The following is a 21,276-nucleotide window of genomic DNA, read 5'->3' as shown; positions in this document are numbered from 1 at the left end:
TGTCTGTTCTTCTCTTGTTGTTGGTATTGTCTGTCTGTCTGTCTGTCTGTCTGTCTGTCTGTCTGTTCTTCTCTTGTTGTTGGTATTGTCTGTCTGTCTGTCTGTCTGTCTGTCTGTCTGTCTGTCTGTCTGTCTGTTCTTCTCTTGTTGTTGGTATTGTCTGTCTGTCTGTCTGTCTGTCTGTCTGTCTGTCTGTCTGTCTGTCTGTCTGTCCGTTATTCTCTTGTTGTTGGTATTGTCTGTCTGTCTGTCTGTCTGTCTGTCCGTTATTCTCTTGTTGTTGGTATTGTCTGTCTGTCTGTCTGTTCTTCTCTTGTTGTTGGTATTGTCTGTCTGTCTGTCTGTCTGTCTGTCTGTCTGTCTGTCTGTTCTTCTCTTGTTGTTGGTATTGTCTGTCTGTCTGTCTGTCTGTCTGTCTGTCTGTCTGTCTGTCTGTCTGTCTGTCTGTGTCTGTTCTTCTCTTGTTGTTGGTATTGTCTGTCTGTCTGTCTGTCTGTCTGTCTGTCTGTCTGTCTGTCTGTCTGTCTGTCTGTCTGTGTCTGTTCTTCTCTTGTTGTTGGTATTGTCTGTCTGTCTGTCTGTCTGTCTGTCTGTCTGTCTGTCTGTCTGTCTGTCTGTCTGTCTGTCTGTCTGTCTGTTCTTCTCTTGTTGTTGGTATTGTCTGTCTGTCTGTCTGTCTGTCTGTCTGTCTGTCTGTCTGTCTGTTCTTCTCTTGTTGTTGGTATTGTCTGTCTGTCTGTCTGTCTGTCTGTCTGTCTGTCTGTCTGTCTGTCTGTCTGTCTGTCTGTCTGTCTGTCTGTTCTTCTCTTGTTGTTGGTATTGTCTGTCTGTCTGTCTGTCTGTCTGTCTGTCTGTCTGTCTGTCTGTTCTTCTCTTGTTGTTGGTATTGTCTGTCTGTCTGTCTGTCTGTCTGTCTGTCTGTCTGTCTGTCCGTTATTCTCTTGTTGTTGGTATTGTCTGTCTGTTCTTCTCTTGTTGTTGGTATTGTCTGTCTGTCTGTCCGTCCGTCCGTCTGTGGCAAATAAAATTCAAAACTGGATGGTGTTCAGAGATAAATGGGAGGGATTGAGTGGAGCTGAAAGATGGGACTGGATGGTGTTCATAGATAGATGGGAGGGATTGAGGGGAGCTGAAAGATGGGACTGGATGGTGTTCAGAGATAGATAGATGGGAGGGATTGAGGGGAGCTGAAAGATGGGACTGGATGGTGTTCAGAGATAGATAGATGGGAGGGATTGAGGGGAGCTGAGGGATGGGACGGGATGGTGTTCAGAGATAAATGGGAGGGATTGAGGGGAGCTGAAAGATGGGACGGGATGATGTTCAGAGATAAATGGGCTGGATTTAGGGGAGCTGAGGGATGGGACTGGATGGTGTTCAGAGATAGATTGAGGGGAGCTGAGGGAATGGACGGGATGGTGTTCAGAGATAGATGGGAGGGATTTAGGGGGGCTGAAGGATGGGACGGGATGGTATTCAGAGATAGATGGGAGGGATTTAGGGGAGCTGAAGGATGGGACTGGATGGTGTTCAGAGATAAATGGGAGGGATTTAGGGGGGCTGAAGGATGGGACTGGATGGTGTTCAGAGATAGATGGGAGGGATTGAGGGGAGCTGAGGGATGGGATGGGATGGTGTTCAGAGATAGATGGGAGGGATTTAGGGGAGCTGAAGGATGGGACTGGATGGTGTTCAGAGATAAATGGGAGGGATTTAGGGGGGCTGAAGGATGGGACTGGATGGTGTTCAGAGATAGATGGGAGGGATTTAGGGGAGCTGAAGGATGGGACGGGATGGTGTTCAGAGATAGATGGGAGGGATTTAGGGGGGCTGAAGGATGAGATTAAGAACAAATTTAAGATAACTATTGTAAAATACATTGTGTCTGTAAAATGTAGATAGTATGTATAAACTGGAAGTAGAAGCATAAATTCACTAGTTTACTACAATTAGGGGAGGGGTTGTAGGGTTAGGGGAAAATGATAAATATGGAAACTATACAATTTTTTATATATATGGGGCATTGGAAATGATGCAGCCAATTAAATTGATGGAAAATACAATCTATCTGCAATAATAAAGCTGATCTACCCCCCAAGTCTACTGGCTAACAACCAACTGATTCCTCAGGCCCAGGTGCGTGCTGGGAAGAGTGGGCTGGTAATGTGTGTTCCAGCAAAGCCTCCTATTGGACAGCCGCTGATTAAAACTCTGCTTCCAGAAGGTTCTCGAAGCAATGAAATGGTGAGGGAATATATCTGTGTGTCCAGCATCCATGTATATGTGCTCTGTAGTCTGTGTTAAATACCATGTGTCCTGCACCTCATCTTAATACCATGTGTCCTGTACCTCATCTTAATACCATGTGTCCTTTACCTCATCTTAATACCATGTGTACTGTACCTCATCTTAATACCATGTGTCCTTTACCTCATCTTAATACCATGTGTACTGTACCTCATCTTAATGCCATGTGTCCTGTACCTCATCTTAATACCATGTGTCCTGTACCTCATCTTAATACCATGTGTCCTTTACCTCATCTTAATACCATGTGTACTGTACCTCATCTTAATACCATGTGTCCTGTACCTCATCTTAATACCATGTGTCCTGTACCTCATCTTAATACCATGTGTCCTTTACCTCATCTTAATACCATGTGTACTGTACCTCATCTTAATGCCATGTGTCCTGTACCTCATCTTAATACCATGTGTCCTGTACCTCATCTTAATGCTGTGTGTTTAGTGAGTCCTGCACCTCATCTTAATGCTGTGTGTTTGTGTGCATCTCCAGTCCCAGCCAGAGAGCGATGAATCCAAACCACCTGGTTACACGCCAGTCAGCACCCAGGGAGGAGGAGGAAGTGGGGAAGAACAGCAGGAGGGCCCAGGTGTCCAGTCCAAAGGTCTGCTGTCTGCCTCCCAGCTGGTCCTGAGGAGAGGTTTCACTCTGCTGACTGCGTTATTCCTCCTGGCCACAGGGGTCGCTGTTCACCTGGCCTGTCCCCCTCCTGCACCCTCCATCCACAGCCTCTCCAACCTCACCCTGGACTGGACCAACTCTTCTACCCCCACACCCCTCCTGGAGCTCACCTCACCCCTCTGAGACAGGAGAGAGGGGGGAAGGAGGGGGGAGAGGAGAGGGGTAGAGGGACTGGGTTGAGTCTCTGCAGGGACCAATGGTGTCTGTATGAACTGAACAGCACAGTGCTGGGGTCCTGAGACTCTCCTGATCAGAGGAACTGCTGCCACCATCTTCCCCCCCCCCCCCCCCCCATGGCTGCCTGCACTGCAGTCCTCTCTTCTTCTATACTACTGTTCCTTCTAAAGATATATTTTTAGTCTCCCGACATGTTTCCATTATATTTGTCTTTCATTGTGATGTCTACTCAGTCTAATGTAGAACAGTTTTAATCTGGAAGCATGGAATCAGTGTAAATGTCTGATTTCCAATATATGAGATTATTTACTATTGTATGTTGATGTGTGTGTACTTGTTTCTACAGTGTAAAGTCACTGCACTTGGCCTATTACCAGTTGAAACAGTGCTTTCAAATTGTCAAATAAGAGACTAACCGTGAGTTCTCAATGAAATGTCCAGCCAAATGACCGGCGGTCAGATCAATAAAAAATACTCTATATGGGTGAGATGTCAGGTACATTGTCTGCCTAAGTATTCACTGTAAACATGCTCGGGACATTAGCATTGCATTTACAATAAACCTATTCTAGCGGCATTAGCATCGTATATAAACCCATGCAAGGGGCATTAGCATCATATAGCATTAGCATCATATACAGTATACACCCATGCTAGGGATGTTAGCATTGTATATAAACCCATGCAAGGGGCATTAGCATCATATAGCATTAGCATCATATGCAGTATAAACCCATGCTAGGGACATTGGAATGCCAAGAGTGTGCAAAATTTAAAATTTATTTTGAATTATTTAACACTTTTTTTAGTTGAAACATGATTCCATATGTGTTATTTCATAGTTTTGATGTCTCCACTTTATTCTACTTAATGTCGAAAATAGTAAAATAAAGAAAAAACATTGAAGGAGTAGGTGTGTTCAAATTCTTGACTGGTTCTGTATATATACACTACAGTTCAAAATTATGCGGTCACTTAGATATTTATTTGAACTTCCAGAACCAGAACCAAAATAAAATAAATGGGGAAATCAAAAGATGGAATGGCTTTGTGGACTCCTCTTCAGAATTTACAGTGGCTTGCAAAAGTATTCACCCCTTGTAATTTTTCCTATTTTGTTGCCTTACAACCTGGAATTAAAATATAATTTGTGGGGGTTTGTATCATTTGATTTACACAACATGCCTCTTTGAAACAAACAAGAAATAATACAAAAAAACAGAACTAGAGCGTGTATAACTATTCACCCCCCCAAAGTCAATACTTTGCAGAGCCACCTTTTGCAGCAATTACAGCTGCAAGTCTCTTGGGGTGTGTGTCTATAAGCTTGGCACTTCTAGCCACTGAGATTTATGCCCATTCTTCAAGGCAAAACTGCTCCAGCTCCGTCAAGTAGGATGGGTTCCGCTGGTGTACAGCAATTGTCATTCCAGAGTTGTTGACATCTGTGGAGCTGTCATTCCAGAGTTGTTGACATCTGTGGAGCTGTCATTCCAGAGTTGTTGACATCTGTGGAGCTGTCATTCCAGAGTTGTTGACATCTGTGGAGCTGTCATTCCAGAGTTGTTGACATCTGTGCAGCTGTCATTCCAGAGTTGTTGACATCTGTGGAGCTGTCATTCCAGAGTTGTTGACATCTGTGGAGCTGTCATTCCAGAGTTGTTGACATTCCAGACTTGTTGACATCTGTGGAGCTGTAATTCCAGAGTTGTTGACATCTGTGGAGCTGTCATTCCAGAGTTGTTGACATCTGTGGAGCTGTCATTCCAGAGTTGTTGACATCTGTGCAGCTGTCATTCCAGAGTTGTTGACATCTGTGGAGCTGTCATTCCAGAGTTGTTGACATCTGTGCAGCTGTCATTCCAGAGTTGTTGACATCTGTGGAGCTGTCATTCCAGACTTGTTGACATCTGTGGAGCTGTCATTCCAGAGTTGTTGACATCTGTGCAGCTGTCATTCCAGAGTTGTTGACATCTGTGGAGCTTTCATTCCAGAGTTGTTGACATCTGTGGAGCTGTCATTCCAGAGTTGTTGACATTCCAGAGTTGTTGACATCTGTGGAGCTGTAATTCCAGAGTTGTTGACATCTGTGGAGCTGTCATTCCAGAGTTGTTGACATCTATGGAGCTGTCATTCCAGAGTTGTTGACATCTGTGGAGCTGTCATTCCAGAGTTGTTGACATCTGTGGAGCTGTCATTCCAGAGTTGTTGACATCTGTGGAGCTGTCATTCCAGAGTTGTTGACATCTGTGGAGCTGTCATTCCAGAGTTGTTGTCATTCCAGAGTTGTTGACATCTGTGGAGCTGTCATTCCAGAGTTGTTGACATTCCAGAGTTGTTGACATCTGTGGAGCTGTCATTCCAGAGCTGTTGTCATTCCAGACTTGTTGACATCTGTGCAGCTGTCATTCCAGACTTGTTGACATCTGTGGAGCTGTCATTCCAGAGTTGTTGACATTCCAGACTTGTTGACATCTGTGGAGCTGTCATTCCAGAGTTGTTGACATCTGTGGAGCTGTCATTCCAGAGTTGTTGTCATTCCAGACTTGTTGACATCTGTGGAGCTGTCATTCCAGAGTTGTTGTCATTCCAGACTTGTTGACATCTGTGGAGCTGTCATTCCAGAGTTGTTGACATCTGTGGAGCTGTCATTCCAGAGTTGTTGTCATTCCAGAGTTGTTGACATCTGTGGAGCTGTCATTCCAGAGTTGTTGACATTCCAGAGTTGTTGACATCTGTGGAGCTGTCATTCCAGAGTTGTTGACATTCCAGACTTGCTGACATCTGTGGAGCTGACATTCCAGAGTTGTTGACATCTGTGGAGCTGTCATTCCAGAGTTGTTGACATCTGTGGAGCTGTCATTCCAGAGTTGTTGACATTCCAGACTTGTTGACATCTGTGGAGCTGTCATTCCAGAGTTGTTGTCATTCCAGAGTTGTTGACATCTGTGGAGCTGTCATTCCAGAGTTGTTGACATTCCAGACTTGTTGACATCTGTGGAGCTGACATTCACGGATCAAAAGCCAAACTTCAAGAAAATGTGGACATCGTTCATCATCTGGGAAGACTCAAGACAAGACACCGAGGACAACTACACTGGATCTTCTCTGTAGGCGAGCATAGAACTGTGAGTTCCTTATCAAGCAAAAATTGAGGTTCATGGAGGATCTGACCTGAACGGACAAAGTGACACGAGAGAAACTGGGGCGGATGGTGGCTGCAGCACGAAAGTCAGGGAAAACCGATTTTTTTGTCGGTGCAAGAGCGATCATCGTTGGGAAAGAAATGAGACCAAATCAGAACATTTGAGAGAGATCCAGAGTCCGACTCAGACAGAACTGGTAGACCTTAACACTGCCTAATTGCCAGGTGAAAAGCAGCCTTGAATGAGAAAAGGCTGATCTGAAAACTGGAAAACTAAACTCTACATTTGGGTGAATAACTGCTTATACAATGTCTCCCTCTTGTGGGAGTAAGAATAATTTGGTTACTTTATGACCAGTATTTCTTAGTGTTTTGTTGGAGGGGTTAATAATGGGATGAAATCCTTTAGAGTTACATGTCCTTAGGAAAAGCTGATATTAGCATAATAATATTGTTGGTTGAAGTTTATGTCTTCATCTCTTTGTTCAATGAATGTCAGGGGTATTCGTAACTTAGTCAAACGTAAGGCTATTTTCCTGTATTACATGTGGTTTAACGCAAACTTTAACTTTCTACAAGAGACTCATGTAGCAGTTTTAAGAGATGCATTTAAAGGGAATTAAAGGGAAGGTCATCAGTAGTAAGACTCACCACTCTGCAAGTGCAGCAGTTTTAAGAGGTGCATTTAAAGGGAAGGTCATCAGTAGTAAGACTCCCCACTCTGCAGGTGCAGCAGTTTTAAGAGGTGTGTTTAAAGGGAAGGTCATCAGTAGTAAGAATCACCACTCTGCAGGTGCAGCAGTTTGAAGAGGTGTATTTAAAGGGAAGGTCATCAGTAGTAAGAATCACCACTCTGCAGGTGTAGCAGTTTGAAGAGGTGTATTTAAAGGGAAGGTCATCAGTAGTAAGAATCACCACTCTGCAGGTGTAGCAGTTTGAAGAGGTGTGTTTAAAGGGAAGGTCATCAGTAGTAAGACTCACCACTCTGCAGGTGTAGCAGTTTGAAGAGGTGTGTTTAAAGGGAAGGTCATCAGTAGTAAGACTCCCCACTCTGCAGGTGTAGCAGTTTGAAGAGGTGCATTTAAAGGGAATGGCATCAGTAGTAAGACTCCCCACTCTGCAGGTGTAGCAGTTTTAAGAGATGCATTTAAAGGGAAGGTCATCAGTAGTAAGAATCACCACTCTGCAGGTGTAGCAGTTTGAAGAGGTGTATTTAAAGGGAAGGTCATCAGTAGTAAGACTCCCCACTCTGCAGGTGTAGCAGTTTGAAGAGGTGTATTTAAAGGGAAGGTCATCAGTAGTAAGAATCACCACTCTACAGGTGTAGCAGTTTTAAGAGATGCATTTAAAGGGAAGGTCATCAGTAGTAAGAATCACCACTCTGCAGGTGTAGCAGTTTGAAGAGGTGTATTTAAAGGGAAGGTCATCAGTAGTAAGAATCACCACTCTGCAGGTGTAGCAGTTTGAAGAGGTGTATTTAAAGGGAAGGTCATCAGTAGTAAGACTCCCCACTCTGCAGGTGTAGCAGTTTGAAGAGGTGTATTTAAAGGGAAGGTCATCAGTAGTAAGAATCACCACTCTACAGGTGTAGCAGTTTTAAGAGATGCATTTAAAGGGAAGGTCATCAGTAGTAAGAATCACCACTCTGCAGGTGTAGCAGTTTGAAGAGGTGTATTTAAAGGGAAGGTCATCAGTAGGAAGACTCACCACTCTGCAGGTGTAGCAGTTTGAAGAGGTGCATTTAAAGGGAAGGTCATCAGTAGTAAGACTCCCCACTCTGCAGGTGTAGCAGTTTGAAGAGGTGTATTTAAAGGGAAGGTCATCAGTAGTAAGACTCCCCACTCTGCAGGTGTAGCAGTTTTAAGAGGTGCATTTAAAGGGGATTAAAGGGAAGGTCATCGGTAGTAAGACTCCCCACTCTGCAGGTGTAGCAGTTTTAAGAGGTGCATTTAATGGGAAGGTCATCAGTGGTAAGACTCCCCACTCTGCAGGTGTAGCAATTTTAAGAGGTGCATTTAAAGGGAAGGTCATCAGTAGTAAGAATCACCACTCTGCAAGTGTAGCAGTTTTAAGAGGTGCATTTAAAGGGAAGGTCATCAGTAGTAAGACTCCCCACTCTGCAGGTGTAGCAGTTTTAAGAGGTGCATTTAAAGGGAAGGTCATTGTTACGGAGTCTAGTTGATAGGTAATCGACTAGCCGGTTCGTCCCCCGGGACTCCAGTTGTAGGGATTTGTACAATGCACAAACAAGGCTATTGAACCTGACATTGGTGTCTGTCTTTATTCCTTTATCTAACATATCATACTGAAACAGTCATCAGTAGTAAGACTCACCACTCTGGACGTTGGTTAATTTGTGTGAATTTGAACAGTGAAATGTTTTTAATAGGGAATATTTATGCATACAACAACAAACAAAACAGGGTATTATTTCAATAATTTGAAGAAGAGATTAATAGAGTTATAGGTGTATTTCAGGATATCAAAATCATTTTAGAGATGGACATTTTCATTCTGTATCGAATGTGATGATTGACAGATATCCCCCTCCTAACAGATCCAGCATAGTTAATCGTGAGTTTAATAACCTCCGGCTTGGTCTTGGATTAGTTAGTTAATCCTGAGTTTAATAACCGCCGGCTTGGTCTTGAATTAGTTAATTAATCCTGAGTTTAATAACCGCCGGCTTGGTCTTGCATTAGTTAGTTAATCCTGAGTTTAATAACCGCCGGCTTGGTCTTGGATTAGTTAGTTAATCCTGAGTCCTGAGTTTAATAACCGCCGGTTTGGTCTTGGATTAGTTAGTTAATCCTGAGTTTAATAACCTCCGGCTTGGTCTTGGATTAGTTAGTTAATCCTGAGTTTAATAACCGCCGTCTTGGTCTTGGATTAGTTAGTTAATCCTGAGTTTAATAACCGCCGGCTTGGTCTTGCATTAGTTAGTTAATCCTGAGTTTAATAACCGCCGGCTTGGTCTTGGATTAGTTAGTTAATCCTGAGTTTAATAACCGCCGGCTTGGTCTTGGATTAGTTAGTTAATCCTGAGTCCTGAGTTTAATAACCGCCGGTTTGGTCTTGGATTAGTTAGTTAATCCTGAGTTTAATAACCTCCGGCTTGGTCTTGGATTAGTTAGTTAATCCTGAGTTTAATAACCGCCGGCTTGGTCTTGGATTAGTTAGTTAATCCTGAGTTTAATAACCGCTGGCTTGGTCTTGCATTAGTTAGTTAATCCTGAGTTTAATAACCGCCGGCTTGGTCTTGGATTAGTTAGTTAATCCTGAATTTAATAACCGCCGGCTTGGTCTTGGATTAGTCGATATTTGGAGATGTAAATATCCTGATAAAAAGGACTTCACTTGGAGTAACAAGAACATGTCCAGACTGTCAAGAATTGACTTCTGGTTTATTTCTAATTCATTAGATAATTCTGTAGTCAAGGTATCCAATGAACCATAAATTCTTACTGATCATAAAGTCATATTCTTATCTTTAAATATTAATGGCTCTGAAGTTAATAAACTGAATTGGAAACTCAATAGTAGACTGTGGGAAGATGATAATTTCAAGATGGATGCCAAATATATTATACCAATCAATTGGAGGAAAGCCCAACTATTTAAGTCTTATGGGATATATTGGGAATTTTATGAAATATAAAATAAGACAAACAGCCATGAAGAGAGGTAATGAAATATGAAGTAAGACAAACAGCCGTGAAGAGAAGTAATGAAATATGAAATCAGACAAACAGCCATGAAGAGAGGTAAAGAAATGGCTGAACTTAAAAGATTGAGGGAAGATACACTTGTTAAGGAAATCCTTTCTCTAATCTCTATGGAGGACCTTGATGAAGAAGGAAAGGCTCAGTTATTCTCTTTACAACTAGAAATGGACCCAATGTATGAAGAGAGAGCAAAGGGGGCATTTGTAAAATCAAGGAGATGGTTGGAGGAAGGTGAAAAATACACAAAATACCTTTACAATTTAGAGAGAAAAAAATCCCAAATGTGCCTCTGTTCATAAGCTTAGTATAGATGGCAGAGAAAATGAAAATCCCAAAGATATTTAAAAATTCTATGATATTCTTCACACCAGTAATGCCTGTCCCATGTTTCAGAATTCTATGCTATTCTTTACACCAGTAATGCCTGTCCCATGTTTCAGAATTCTATGCTATTCTTCACACCAGTAATGCCTGTCCCATGTTTCAGAATTCTATGCTATTCTTTACACCAGTAATGCCTGTCCCATGTTTCAGAATTCTATGCTATTCTTTCTGTCAAAGACTATACAAAATTCATAGATGAAGACTCCCAATGACTAAAACAATGTATCAGCAAGTTAAAAGAACAAATCTCCAGGGAATAACGGCATTATCAGTGGATGCTATAAATATTTTCAGGAGGATATTGTCGAATTTCTATTTCATTTTTTAAATGTTTTATTTATTTAACCAGGTAAGAACAAGTTCTCATTTACAACTGTGACCTGGCCAAGATAAAGAAAAGCAGTTTGACACATACAACAACACAGATTTACACATGGAATGAACAAAACATAGTCAATAATAGAGTAGAAAAAAAGAAAACAAAGTCTATATACAGTGAGTGCAAATGAGGTAAGATAAGGTTAAGGCAATGAATAGGCCATGGTGGTGAAGTAATTACAATATAGCAATTAAACACTGGAATGGTAGATGTGCAAAATATGGATGTGCAAGTAGAGATTCTGTGGTGCAAAAGGAGCAAAATAAATAAATACAGTATGGGAATGAGGTAGATAGATGGGCTGTATACTGATGGGCTATGAACAGGTGCAGTGATCTGTGAGCTGCTCTGACAGCTGGTTCTTAAAGCTAGTGAGGGAGATGGGAATCTCCAGCTTCAGTTATTTTTGCAGTTTGTTCCAGTCAGTGGCAGCAGAGAACTGGAAGGAAAGGCGACCAAAGGAGGACTTGGCTTTGACCAGTGAGATATACCTGCTGGAGCGCGTGCAGCGAGTGGGTGCTCCTATGGTGACCAGCGAGCTGAGATAGGGCGGGGATTTATGAGTATGAAGTATGCTACGAGTATGAAGCGAGGGCCAGCCAACGAGAGTGTATAGGTCGCAGTAGTGAGTAGTGCATGGGGCTTTGGTGGCAAAACGGATGGCACTGTGATAGACTACATCCAGTTTGCTGAGTAGAGTGTTGGAGGCCATTTTATAGATGACATCACCGAAGTCAAGGATCGGTAGGATGGTCAGTTTTACAAGGGTATGTTTGGCAGCATGAGTGAAGGAAGCTTTGTTGCGAAATAGGAAGCCAATTCTAGATGTAATTTTTGATTGGAGATGCTTTTCATGTTCATGTTTTTAAGGAGGTAATTCATTTAAGGGTCCTGTCTGTTTCTAAGACACAATGCCTCTTTTCTGCAATCCCCAAACCAAACAAAGACGCTATGATGATAGAAAATTGGAGACCAATCACATTAATGAATAATGATGAAAAGCTGCTTGTATCCATCTTTATAGAAAGACTTAGAAAAGGTCTTGACCAAATAATTGATGATACCCAGTCTGGTTTTATTAAGGGCAGACATATGTGTAATAATATTCGACTCGTATTGGACTTGATAGACGACAATGAGCACATTATGGAAGATAGCTTTATTTTATTTGTAGACTTTTACAAGGCTCTTTTTGAGACTCAGATTTTTGTGGTTTTGGTCAATATTTTCAAAGTGTAATTAAGACACTTTACAGTAATAGTAACAGCTCTGTTAAATTATCCTATGGAACTTCAGAGATTCAACATTAGACGGATAATAAAACAAGAATGCCCAATTTCTCTTTTCTTATTGGACACACAAGTTATGGCACTTCATATCAGCAAGGATAGTTTTAGGGATATTCAGAGACAAGAGAAAGAGATCAAATGTTCACAACATCACCATTTAAAAAAAATATCATAATGAAGTCAGGAAAGCTATTGAGTGTATTAATGCCTTCTCACATGTTTCAGATTTATCTCTGAATATTAGGAAATGTGAATTATTTGCATTGGAAAGATGTGACTTTAACTCAGTATGTAATATCCCTGTAGAAGATGTGATCACATATCTTGGTTTTACAGTTAGCAAAGATCAGCAATACAGGGCCTCCATAATTTAATATCAACCATTTTAGCTCCTGACAGAGGAACAAGACAAGAGAGTTTTAAAAATGTAAAAATAAAAATAATTCTCTCCTATTGTTGAGGAAATTGGAAAGAGATTTAACTCCTGGTAAGAGATCTTTCTTCATCTGGACATGTACTTTTATCAATCTGAAGGTCCAGATTAGTGTATACCTCCCTTGCCTTGTTCCTCTGTCAGAAACTAAAATGGTTGATATTAAATTATGGAGGAAAAAACCTAATTACATATATTTTTTTTAACGGTAATATGTAGCACCCAAAGTGAGGGAGGAGGGTTGAATGCTCTGGATTGTAAAACCTCTAATATAATATTTCAGATGAAACTATTCCAACAGATTGGTGGTCTAGAAGTCTTACTCAAATGCAATTTTGATGTGGGTAAAATCCCTATTAAGCTTAGTAACTTTCATAAACATAGTTCTTCTAACTTGAAATCTCATGTACAAACACAATTTTTCCCCACATAGATATACAATCTGGAATAATAAAGACATAATATACAAAAAAAACATTTTTGTTTTTCCACAACTGGTTTGACAACAACATTATCTGGGTTAAACAATTATTGAATAATGACGGACACCTATATGATTACCCAGAATTCATGAGAACAACACCATGTTACATTCACTCCTGAGGAGTTCAAAATGGTTGGTAGAGCTGTCCCTAAAGGTGTTGTTAGAGCTGTCCCTAAAGGTGTTGTTGTCCCTAAAGGTGTTGTTAGAGCTGTCCCTAAAGGTGTTGTTAGAGCTGCCCCTAAAGGTGTTGTTAGAGCTGTCCCTAAAGGTGTTGTCCATAAAGGTGTTGTTAGAGCTGTCCCTAAAGGTGTTGTTAGAGCTGTCACTAAAGGTGTTGTCCCTAAAGGTGTTGTTAGAGCTGTCCCTAAAGGTGTTGTTAGAGTTGTCCCTAAAGGTGTTGGTAGAGCTGTCCCTAAAGGTGTTGTTAGAGCTGTCCCTAAAGGTGTTGCTAGAGCTGTCCATAAAGGTGTTGTTAGAGCTGTCCCTAAAGGTGTTGTTAGAGCTGTCCATAAAGGTGTTGTTGTCCCTAAAGGTGTTGTTAGAGCTGTCCCTAAAGGTGTTGTTAGAGATGTCCCTAAAGGTGTTGTTAGAGTTGTCCCTAAAGGTGTTGTTAGAGCTGTCCCTAAAGGTGTTGTTAGAGCTGTCCCTAACGGTGTTGCTAGAGCTGTCCCTAAAGGTGTTGCTAGAGCTGTCCCTAAAGGTGTTGCTAGAGCTGTCCCTAAAGGTGTTGTTAGAGATGTCCCTAAAGGTGTTGTTAGAGTTGTCCCTAAAGGTGTTGTTAGAGCTGTCCCTAAAGGTGTTGTTAGAGCTGTCCCTAACGGTGTTGCTAGAGCTGTCCCTAAAGGTGTTGCTAGAGCTGTCCCTAAAGGTGTTGCTAGAGCTGTCCCTAAAGGTGTTGTTAGAGCTGTCCCTAAAGGTGTTTTTAGAGCTGTCCCTAAAGGTGTTGTCCCTAAAGGTGTCATTAGAGCTGTCCCTAAAGGTGTTGTTAGAGATGTCCCTAAAGGTGTTGTCCCTAAAGGTGTTGTCCCTAAAGGTGTTGTTAGAGCTGTCCCTGAAGGTGTTGTTAATGCTGTCCCTAAAGGTGTTGTTAGAGCTGTCCCTAAAGGTGTTGTTAGAGCTGTTCCCAAAGGTGTTTTTAGAGCTGTCCCTAAAGGCGTTGTTGTCCCTAAAGGTGTTGTCCCTAAAGGTGTTTGTTAGAGCTGTCCCTAAACGTGTTGTTAGAGCTGTCCCTAAAGGTGTGGTCCCTAAAGGTGTTGTTAGAGCTGTCCCTAAAGGTGTTGTCCCTAAAGGTGTTGTTAGAGCTGTCACTAAAGGTGTTGTTAGAGCTGTCCCTAAGGTGTTGTCCCTAAAGGTGTTGTTAGAGCTGTCCCTAAAGGTGTTGTTAGAGCTGCCCCTAAAGGTGTTGTTAGAGCTGTCCCTAAAGGTGTTGTCCCTAAAGGTGTTGTTAGAGCTGTCCCTAAAGGTGTTGTTAGAGCTGTCACTAAAGGTGTTGTTGTCCCTAAAGGTGTTGTTAGAGCTGTCCCTAAAGGTGTTGTTAGAGCTGCCCCTAAAGGTGTTGTTAGAGCTGTCCCTAAAGGTGTTGTCCATAAAGGTGTTGTTAGAGCTGTCCCTAAAGGTGTTGTTAGATCTGTCACTAAAGGTGTTGTCCCTAAAGGTGTTGTTAGAGCTGTCCCTAAAGGTGTTGTTAGAGCTGTCCCTAAAGGTGTTGTTAGAGCTGTCCCTAAAGGTGTTGTCCATAAAGGTGTTGTTAGAGCTGTCCCTAAAGGTGTTGTTAGAGCTGTCACTAAAGGTGTTGTCCCTAAAGGTGTTGTTAGAGCTGTCCCTAAAGGTGTTGTTAGAGCTGTCCCTAAAGGTGTTGTTAGAGTTGTCCCTAAAGGTGTTGGTAGAGCTGTCCCTAAAGGTGTTGTTAGAGCTGTCCCTAAAGGTGTTGCTAAAGCTGTCCATAAAGGTGTTGTTAGAGCTGTCCCTAAAGGCGTTGTTGTCCCTAAAGGTGTTGTCCCTAAAGGTGTTTGTTAGAGCTGTCCCTAAACGTGTTGTTAGAGCTGTCCCTAAAGGTGTGGTCCCTAAAGGTGTTGTTAGAGCTGTCCCTAAAGGTGTTGTCCCTAAAGGTGTTGTTAGAGCTGTCCCTAAAGGTGTTGTTAGAGCTGTCCCTAAGGTGTTGTCCCTAAAGGTGTTGTTAGAGCTGTCCCTAAAGGTGTTGTTAGAGCTGCCCCTAAAGGTGTTGTTAGAGCTGTCCCTAAAGGTGTTGTCCATAAAGGTGTTGTTAGAGCTGTCCCTAAAGGTGTTGTTAGAGCTGTCACTAAAGGTGTTGTCCCTAAAGGTGTTGTTAGAGCTGTCCCTAAAGGTGTTGTTAGAGCTGTCCCTAAAGGTGTTGTTAGAGCTGCCCCTAAAGGTGTTGTTAGAGCTGTCCCTAAAGGTGTTGTCCATAAAGGTGTTGTTAGAGCTGTCCCTAAAGGTGTTGTTAGAGCTGTCACTAAAGGTGTTGTCCCTAAAGGTGTTGTTAGAGCTGTCCCTAAAGGTGTTGTTAGAGCTGTCCCTAAAGGTGTTGTTAGAGTTGTCCCTAAAGGTGTTGGTAGAGCTGTCCCTAAAGGTGTTGTTAGAGCTGTCCCTAAAGGTGTTGCTAGAGCTGTCCATAAAGGTGTTGTTAGAGCTGTCCCTAAAGGTGTTGTTAGAGCTGTCCATAAAGGTGTTGTTGTCCCTAAAGGTGTTGTTAGAGCTGTCCCTAAAGGTGTTGTTAGCGATGTCCCTCAAGTTGTTGTTAGAGCTGTCCCTAAAGGTGTTGTTAGAGTTGTCCCTAAAGGTGTTGTTAGAGCTGTCCCTAAAGGTGTTGTTAGAGCTGTCCCTAACGGTGTTGCTAGAGCTGTCCCTAAAGGTGTTGCTAGAGCTGTCCCTAAAGGTGTTGTTAGAGCTGTCCCTAAAGGTGTTGTTAGAGCTGTCCATAAAGGTGTTGTTGTCCCTAAAGGCGTTGTTAGAGCTGTCCCTAAAGGTGTTGTTAGAGATGTCCCTAAAGTTGTTGTTAGAGCTGTCCCTAAAGGTGTTGTTAGAGTTGTCCCCAAAGGTGTTGTTAGAGCTGTCCCTAAAGGTGTTGTTAGAGCTGTCCCTAACGGTGTTGCTAGAGCTGTCCCTAAAGGTGTTGCTAGAGCTGTCCCTAAAGGTGTTGCTAGAGCTGTCCCTAAAGGTGTTGTTAGAGCTGTCCCTAAAGGTGTTTTTAGAGCTGTCCCTAAAGGTGTTGTCCCTAAAGGTGTCATTAGAGCTGTCCCTAAAGGTGTTGTTAGAGATGTCCCTAAATTTGTTGTCCCTAAAGGTGTTGTCCCTAAAGGTGTTGTTAGAGCTGTCCCTGAAGGTGTTGTTAATGCTGTCCCTAAAGGTGTTGTTAGAGCTGTCCCTAAAGGTGTTGTTAGAGCTGTTCCCAAAGGTGTTTTTAGAGCTGTCCCTAAAGGCGTTGTTGTCCCTAAAGGTGTTGTCCCTAAAGGTGTTTGTTAGAGCTGTCCCTAAACGTGTTGTTAGAGCTGTCCCTAAAGGTGTGGTCCCTAAAGGTGTTGTTAGAGCTGTCCCTAAAGGTGTTGTCCCTAAAGGTGTTGTTAGAGCTGTCCCTAAAGGTGTTGTTAGAGCTGTCCCTAAGGTGTTGTCCCTAAAGGTGTTGTTAGAGCTGTCCCTAAAGGTGTTGTTAGAGCTGCCCCTAAAGGTGTTGTTAGAGCTGTCCCTAAAGGTGTTGTCCATAAAGGTGTTGTTAGAGCTGTCCCTAAAGGTGTTGTTAGAGCAGTCACTAAAGGTGTTGTCCCTAAAGGTGTTGTTAGAGCTGTCCCTAAAGGTGTTGTTAGAGCTGTCCCTGAAGGTGTTGTTAGAGTTGTCCCTAAAGGTGTTGTTAGAGATGTCCCTAAAGGTGTTGTCCCTAAAGGTGTTGTCCCTAAAGGTGTTGTTAGAGCTGTCCCTGAAGGTGTTGTTAATGCTGTCCCTAAAGGTGTTGTTAGAGCTGTCCCTAAAGGTGTTGTTAGAGCTGTTCCCAAAGGTGTTTTTAGAGCTGTCCCTAAAGGCGTTGTTGTCCCTAAAGGTGTTGTCCCTAAAGGTGTTTGTTAGAGCTGTCCCTAAACGTGTTGTTAGAGCTGTCCCTAAAGGTGTGGTCCCTAAAGGTGTTGTTAGAGCTGTCCCTAAAGGTGTTGTCCCTAAAGGTGTTGTTAGAGCTGTCCCTAAAGGTGTTGTTAGAGCTGTCCCTAAGGTGTTGTCCCTAAAGGTGTTGTTAGAGCTGTCCCTAAAGGTGTTGTTAGAGCTGCCCCTAAAGGTGTTGTTAGAGCTGTCCCTAAAGGTGTTGTCCATAAAGGTGTTGTTAGAGCTGTCCCTAAAGGTGTTGTTAGAGCTGTCACTAAAGGTGTTGTCCCTAAAGGTGTTGTTAGAGCTGTCCCTAAAGGTGTTGTTAGAGCTGTCCCTAAGGTGTTGTCCCTAAAGGTGTTGTTAGAGCTGTCCCTAAAGGTGTTGTTAGAGCTGCCCCTAAAGGTGTTGTTAGAGCTGTCCCTAAAGGTGTTGTCCATAAAGGTGTTGTTAGAGCTGTCCCTAAAGGTGTTGTTAGAGCAGTCACTAAAGGTGTTGTCCCTAAAGGTGTTGTTAGAGCTGTCCCTAAAGGTGTTGTTAGAGCTGTCCCTGAAGGTGTTGTTAGAGTTGTCCCTAAAGGTGTTGTTAGAGATGTCCCTAAAGGTGTTGTCCCTAAAGGTGTTGTCCCTAAAGGTGTTGTTAGAGCTGTCCCTGAAGGTGTTGTTAATGCTGTCCCTAAAGGTGTTGTTAGAGCTGTCCCTAAAGGTGTTGTTAGAGCTGTTCCCAAAGGTGTTTTTAGAGCTGTCCCTAAAGGCGTTGTTGTCCCTAAAGGTGTTGTCCCTAAAGGTGTTTGTTAGAGCTGTCCCTAAACGTGTTGTTAGAGCTGTCCCTAAAGGTGTGGTCCCTAAAGGTGTTGTTAGAGCTGTCCCTAAAGGTGTTGTCCCTAAAGGTGTTGTTAGAGCTGTCCCTAAAGGTGTTGTTAGAGCTGTCCCTAAGGTGTTGTCCCTAAAGGTGTTGTTAGAGCTGTCCCTAAAGGTGTTGTTAGAGCTGCCCCTAAAGGTGTTGTTAGAGCTGTCCCTAAAGGTGTTGTCCATAAAGGTGTTGTTAGAGCTGTCCCTAAAGGTGTTGTTAGAGCTGTCACTAAAGGTGTTGTCCCTAAAGGTGTTGTTAGAGCTGTCCCTAAAGGTGTTGTTAGAGCTGTCCCTGAAGGTGTTGTTAGAGTTGTCCCTAAAGGTGTTGTTAGAGATGTCCCTAAAGGTGTTGTCCCTAAAGGTGTTGTCCCTAAAGGTGTTGTTAGAGCTGTCCCTGAAGGTGTTGTTAATGCTGTCCCTAAAGGTGTTGTTAGAGCTGTCCCTAAAGGTGTTGTTAGAGCTGTTCCCAAAGGTGTTTTTAGAGCTGTCCCTAAAGGCGTTGTTGTCCCTAAAGGTGTTGTCCCTAAAGGTGTTTGTTAGAGCTGTCCCTAAACGTGTTGTTAGAGCTGTCCCTAAAGGTGTGGTCCCTAAAGGTGTTGTTAGAGCTGTCCCTAAAGGTGTTGTCCCTAAAGGTGTTGTTAGAGCTGTCCCTAAAGGTGTTGTTAGAGCTGTCCCTAAGGTGTTGTCCCTAAAGGTGTTGTTAGAGCTGTCCCTAAAGGTGTTGTTAGAGCTGCCCCTAAAGGTGTTGTTAGAGCTGTCCCTAAAGGTGTTGTCCATAAAGGTGTTGTTAGAGCTGTCCCTAAAGGTGTTGTTAGAGCTGTCACTAAAGGTGTTGTCCCTAAAGGTGTTGTTAGAGCTGTCCCTAAAGGTGTTGTTAGAGCTGTCCCTAAAGGTGTTGTTAGAGCTGCCCCTAAAGGTGTTGTTAGAGCTGTCCCTAAAGGTGTTGTCCATAAAGGTGTTGTTAGAGCTGTCCCTAAAGGTGTTGTTAGAGCTGTCACTAAAGGTGTTGTCCCTAAAGGTGTTGTTAGAGCTGTCCCTAAAGGTGTTGTTAGAGCTGTCCCTAAAGGTGTTGTTAGAGTTGTCCCTAAAGGTGTTGGTAGAGCTGTCCCTAAAGGTGTTGTTAGAGCTGTCCCTAAAGGTGTTGCTAGAGCTGTCCATAAAGGTGTTGTTAGAGCTGTCCCTAAAGGTGTTGTTAGAGCTGTCCATAAAGGTGTTGTTGTCCCTAAAGGTGTTGTTAGAGCTGTCCCTAAAGGTGTTGTTAGAGATGTCCCTAAAGTTGTTGTTAGAGCTGTCCCTAAAGGTGTTGTTAGAGTTGTCCCTAAAGGTGTTGTTAGAGCTGTCCCTAAAGGTGTTGTTAGAGCTGTCCCTAACGGTGTTGCTAGAGCTGTCCCTAAAGGTGTTGCTAGAGCTGTCCCTAAAGGTGTTGCTAGAGCTGTCCCTAAAGGTGTTGTTAGAGCTGTCCCTAAAGGTGTTTTTAGAGCTGTCCCTAAAGGTGTTGTCCCTAAAGGTGCCATTAGAGCTGTCCCTAAAGGTGTTGTTAGAGATGTCCCTAAAGGTGTTGTCCCTAAAGGTGTTGTCCCTAAAGGTGTTGTTAGAGCTGTCCCTGAAGGTGTTGTTAATGCTGTCCCTAAAGGTGTTGTTAGAGGTGTCCCTAAAGGTGTTGTTAGAGCTTTTCCCAAAGGTGTTTTTAGAGCTGTCCTTAAAGGCGTTGTTGTCCCTAAAGGTGTTGTCCCTAAAGGTGTTTGTTAGAGCTGTCCCTAAACGTGTTGTTAGAGCTGTCCCTAAAGGTGTGGTCCCTAAAGGTGTTGTTAGAGCTGTCCCTAAAGGTGTTGTCCCTAAAGGTGTTGTTAGAGCTGTCCCTAAAGGTGTTGTTAGAGCTGTCCCTAAGGTGTTGTCCCTAAAGGTGTTGTTAGAGCTGTCCCTAAAGGTGTTGTTAGAGCTGCCCCTAAAGGTGTTGTTAGAGCTGTCCCTAAAGGTGTTGTCCATAAATGTGTTGTTAGAGCTGTCCCTAAAGGTGTTGTTAGAGCTGTCACTAAAGGTGTTGTCCCTAAAGGTGTTGTTAGAGCTGTCCCTAAAGGTGTTGTTAGAGCTGTCCCTGAAGGTGTTGTTAGAGTTGTCCCTAAAGGTGTTGTTAGAGATGTCCCTAAAGGTGTTGTCCCTAAAGGTGTTGTCCCTAAAGGTGTTGTTAGAGCTGTCCCTGAAGGTGTTGTTAATGCTGTCCCTAAAGGTGTTGTTAGAGGTGTCCCTAAAGGTGTTGTTAGAGCTTTTCCCAAAGGTGTTTTTAGAGCTGTCCTTAAAGGCGTTGTTGTCCCTAAAGGTGTTGTCCCTAAAGGTGTTTGTTAGAGCTGTCCCTAAACGTGTTGTTAGAGCTGTCCCTAAAGGTGTGGTCCCTAAAGGTGTTGTTAGAGCTGTCCCTAAAGGTGTTGTCCCTAAAGGTGTTGTTAGAGCTGTCCCTAAAGGTGTTGTTAGAGCTGTCCCTAAGGTGTTGTCCCTAAAGGTGTTGTTAGAGCTGTCCCTAAAGGTGTTGTTAGAGCTGCCCCTAAAGGTGTTGTTAGAGCTGTCCCTAAAGGTGTTGTCCATAAATGTGTTGTTAGAGCTGTCCCTAAAGGTGTTGTTAGAGCTGTCACTAAAGGTGTTGTCCCTAAAGGTGTTGTTAGAGCTGTCCCTAAAGGTGTTGTTAGAGCTGTCCCTGAAGGTGTTGTTAGAGTTGTCCCTAAAGGTGTTGTTAGAGATGTCCCTAAAGGTGTTGTCCCTAAAGGTGTTGTCCCTAAAGGTGTTGTTAGAGCTGTCCCTGAAGGTGTTGTTAATGCTGTCCCTAAAGGTGTTGTTAGAGCTGTTCCCAAAGGTGTTTTTAGAGCTGTCCCTAAAGGCGTTGTTGTCCCTAAAGGTGTTGTCCCTAAAGGTGTTTGTTAGAGCTGTCCCTAAACGTGTTGTTAGAGCTGTCCCTAAAGGTGTGGTCCCTAAAGGTGTTGTTAGAGCTGTCCCTAAAGGTGTTGTCCCTAAAGGTGTTGTTAGAGCTGTCCCTAAAGGTGTTGTTAGAGCTGTCCCTAAGGTGTTGTCCCTAAAGGTGTTGTTAGAGCTGTCCCTAAAGGTGTTGTTAGAGCTGCCCCTAAAGGTGTTGTTAGAGCTGTCCCTAAAGGTGTTGTCCATAAAGGTGTTGTTAGAGCTGTCCCTAAAGGTGTTGTTAGAGCTGTCCCTAAGGTGTTGTCCCTAAAGGTGTTGTTAGAGCTGTCCCTAAAGGTGTTGTTAGAGCTGTTCCCAAAGGTGTTTTTAGAGCTGTCCCTAAAGGCGTTGTTGTCCCTAAAGGTGTTGTTCCTAAAGGTGTTTGTTAGAGC

At 43.1% G+C, this 21,276-nt stretch overlaps 1 protein-coding gene across 1 annotated transcript in view; it reads left to right on the top strand.

The window, feature by feature from the left end:
- The window catches only part of LOC110534810 (multidrug and toxin extrusion protein 1), a 69,589-nt gene extending 65,514 nt beyond the window's left edge, over positions 1–4,075 (top strand). The window contains exons 16-17 of the mRNA XM_036989479.2: positions 2,131–2,244; positions 2,800–4,075. Coding sequence (XP_036845374.2) covers positions 2,131–2,244; positions 2,800–3,111 — 426 coding nt within the window. The 3' untranslated portion in view covers positions 3,112–4,075. The remainder of the gene's footprint in view (positions 1–2,130; positions 2,245–2,799) is intronic.
- The last annotated feature ends 17,201 nt before the right edge of the window (positions 4,076–21,276 follow it).

The sequence above is a fragment of the Oncorhynchus mykiss genome, chromosome 10 (genome assembly GCF_057628025.1).
Source record: "Oncorhynchus mykiss isolate SJ-2025 chromosome 10, ASM5762802v1, whole genome shotgun sequence".
Classification (NCBI taxonomy): Eukaryota; Metazoa; Chordata; class Actinopteri; order Salmoniformes; family Salmonidae; genus Oncorhynchus; species Oncorhynchus mykiss.
The sequence above is the reverse complement of the archived record's forward strand: the minus strand, read 5'-3'. Positions and strand labels throughout refer to the sequence as shown.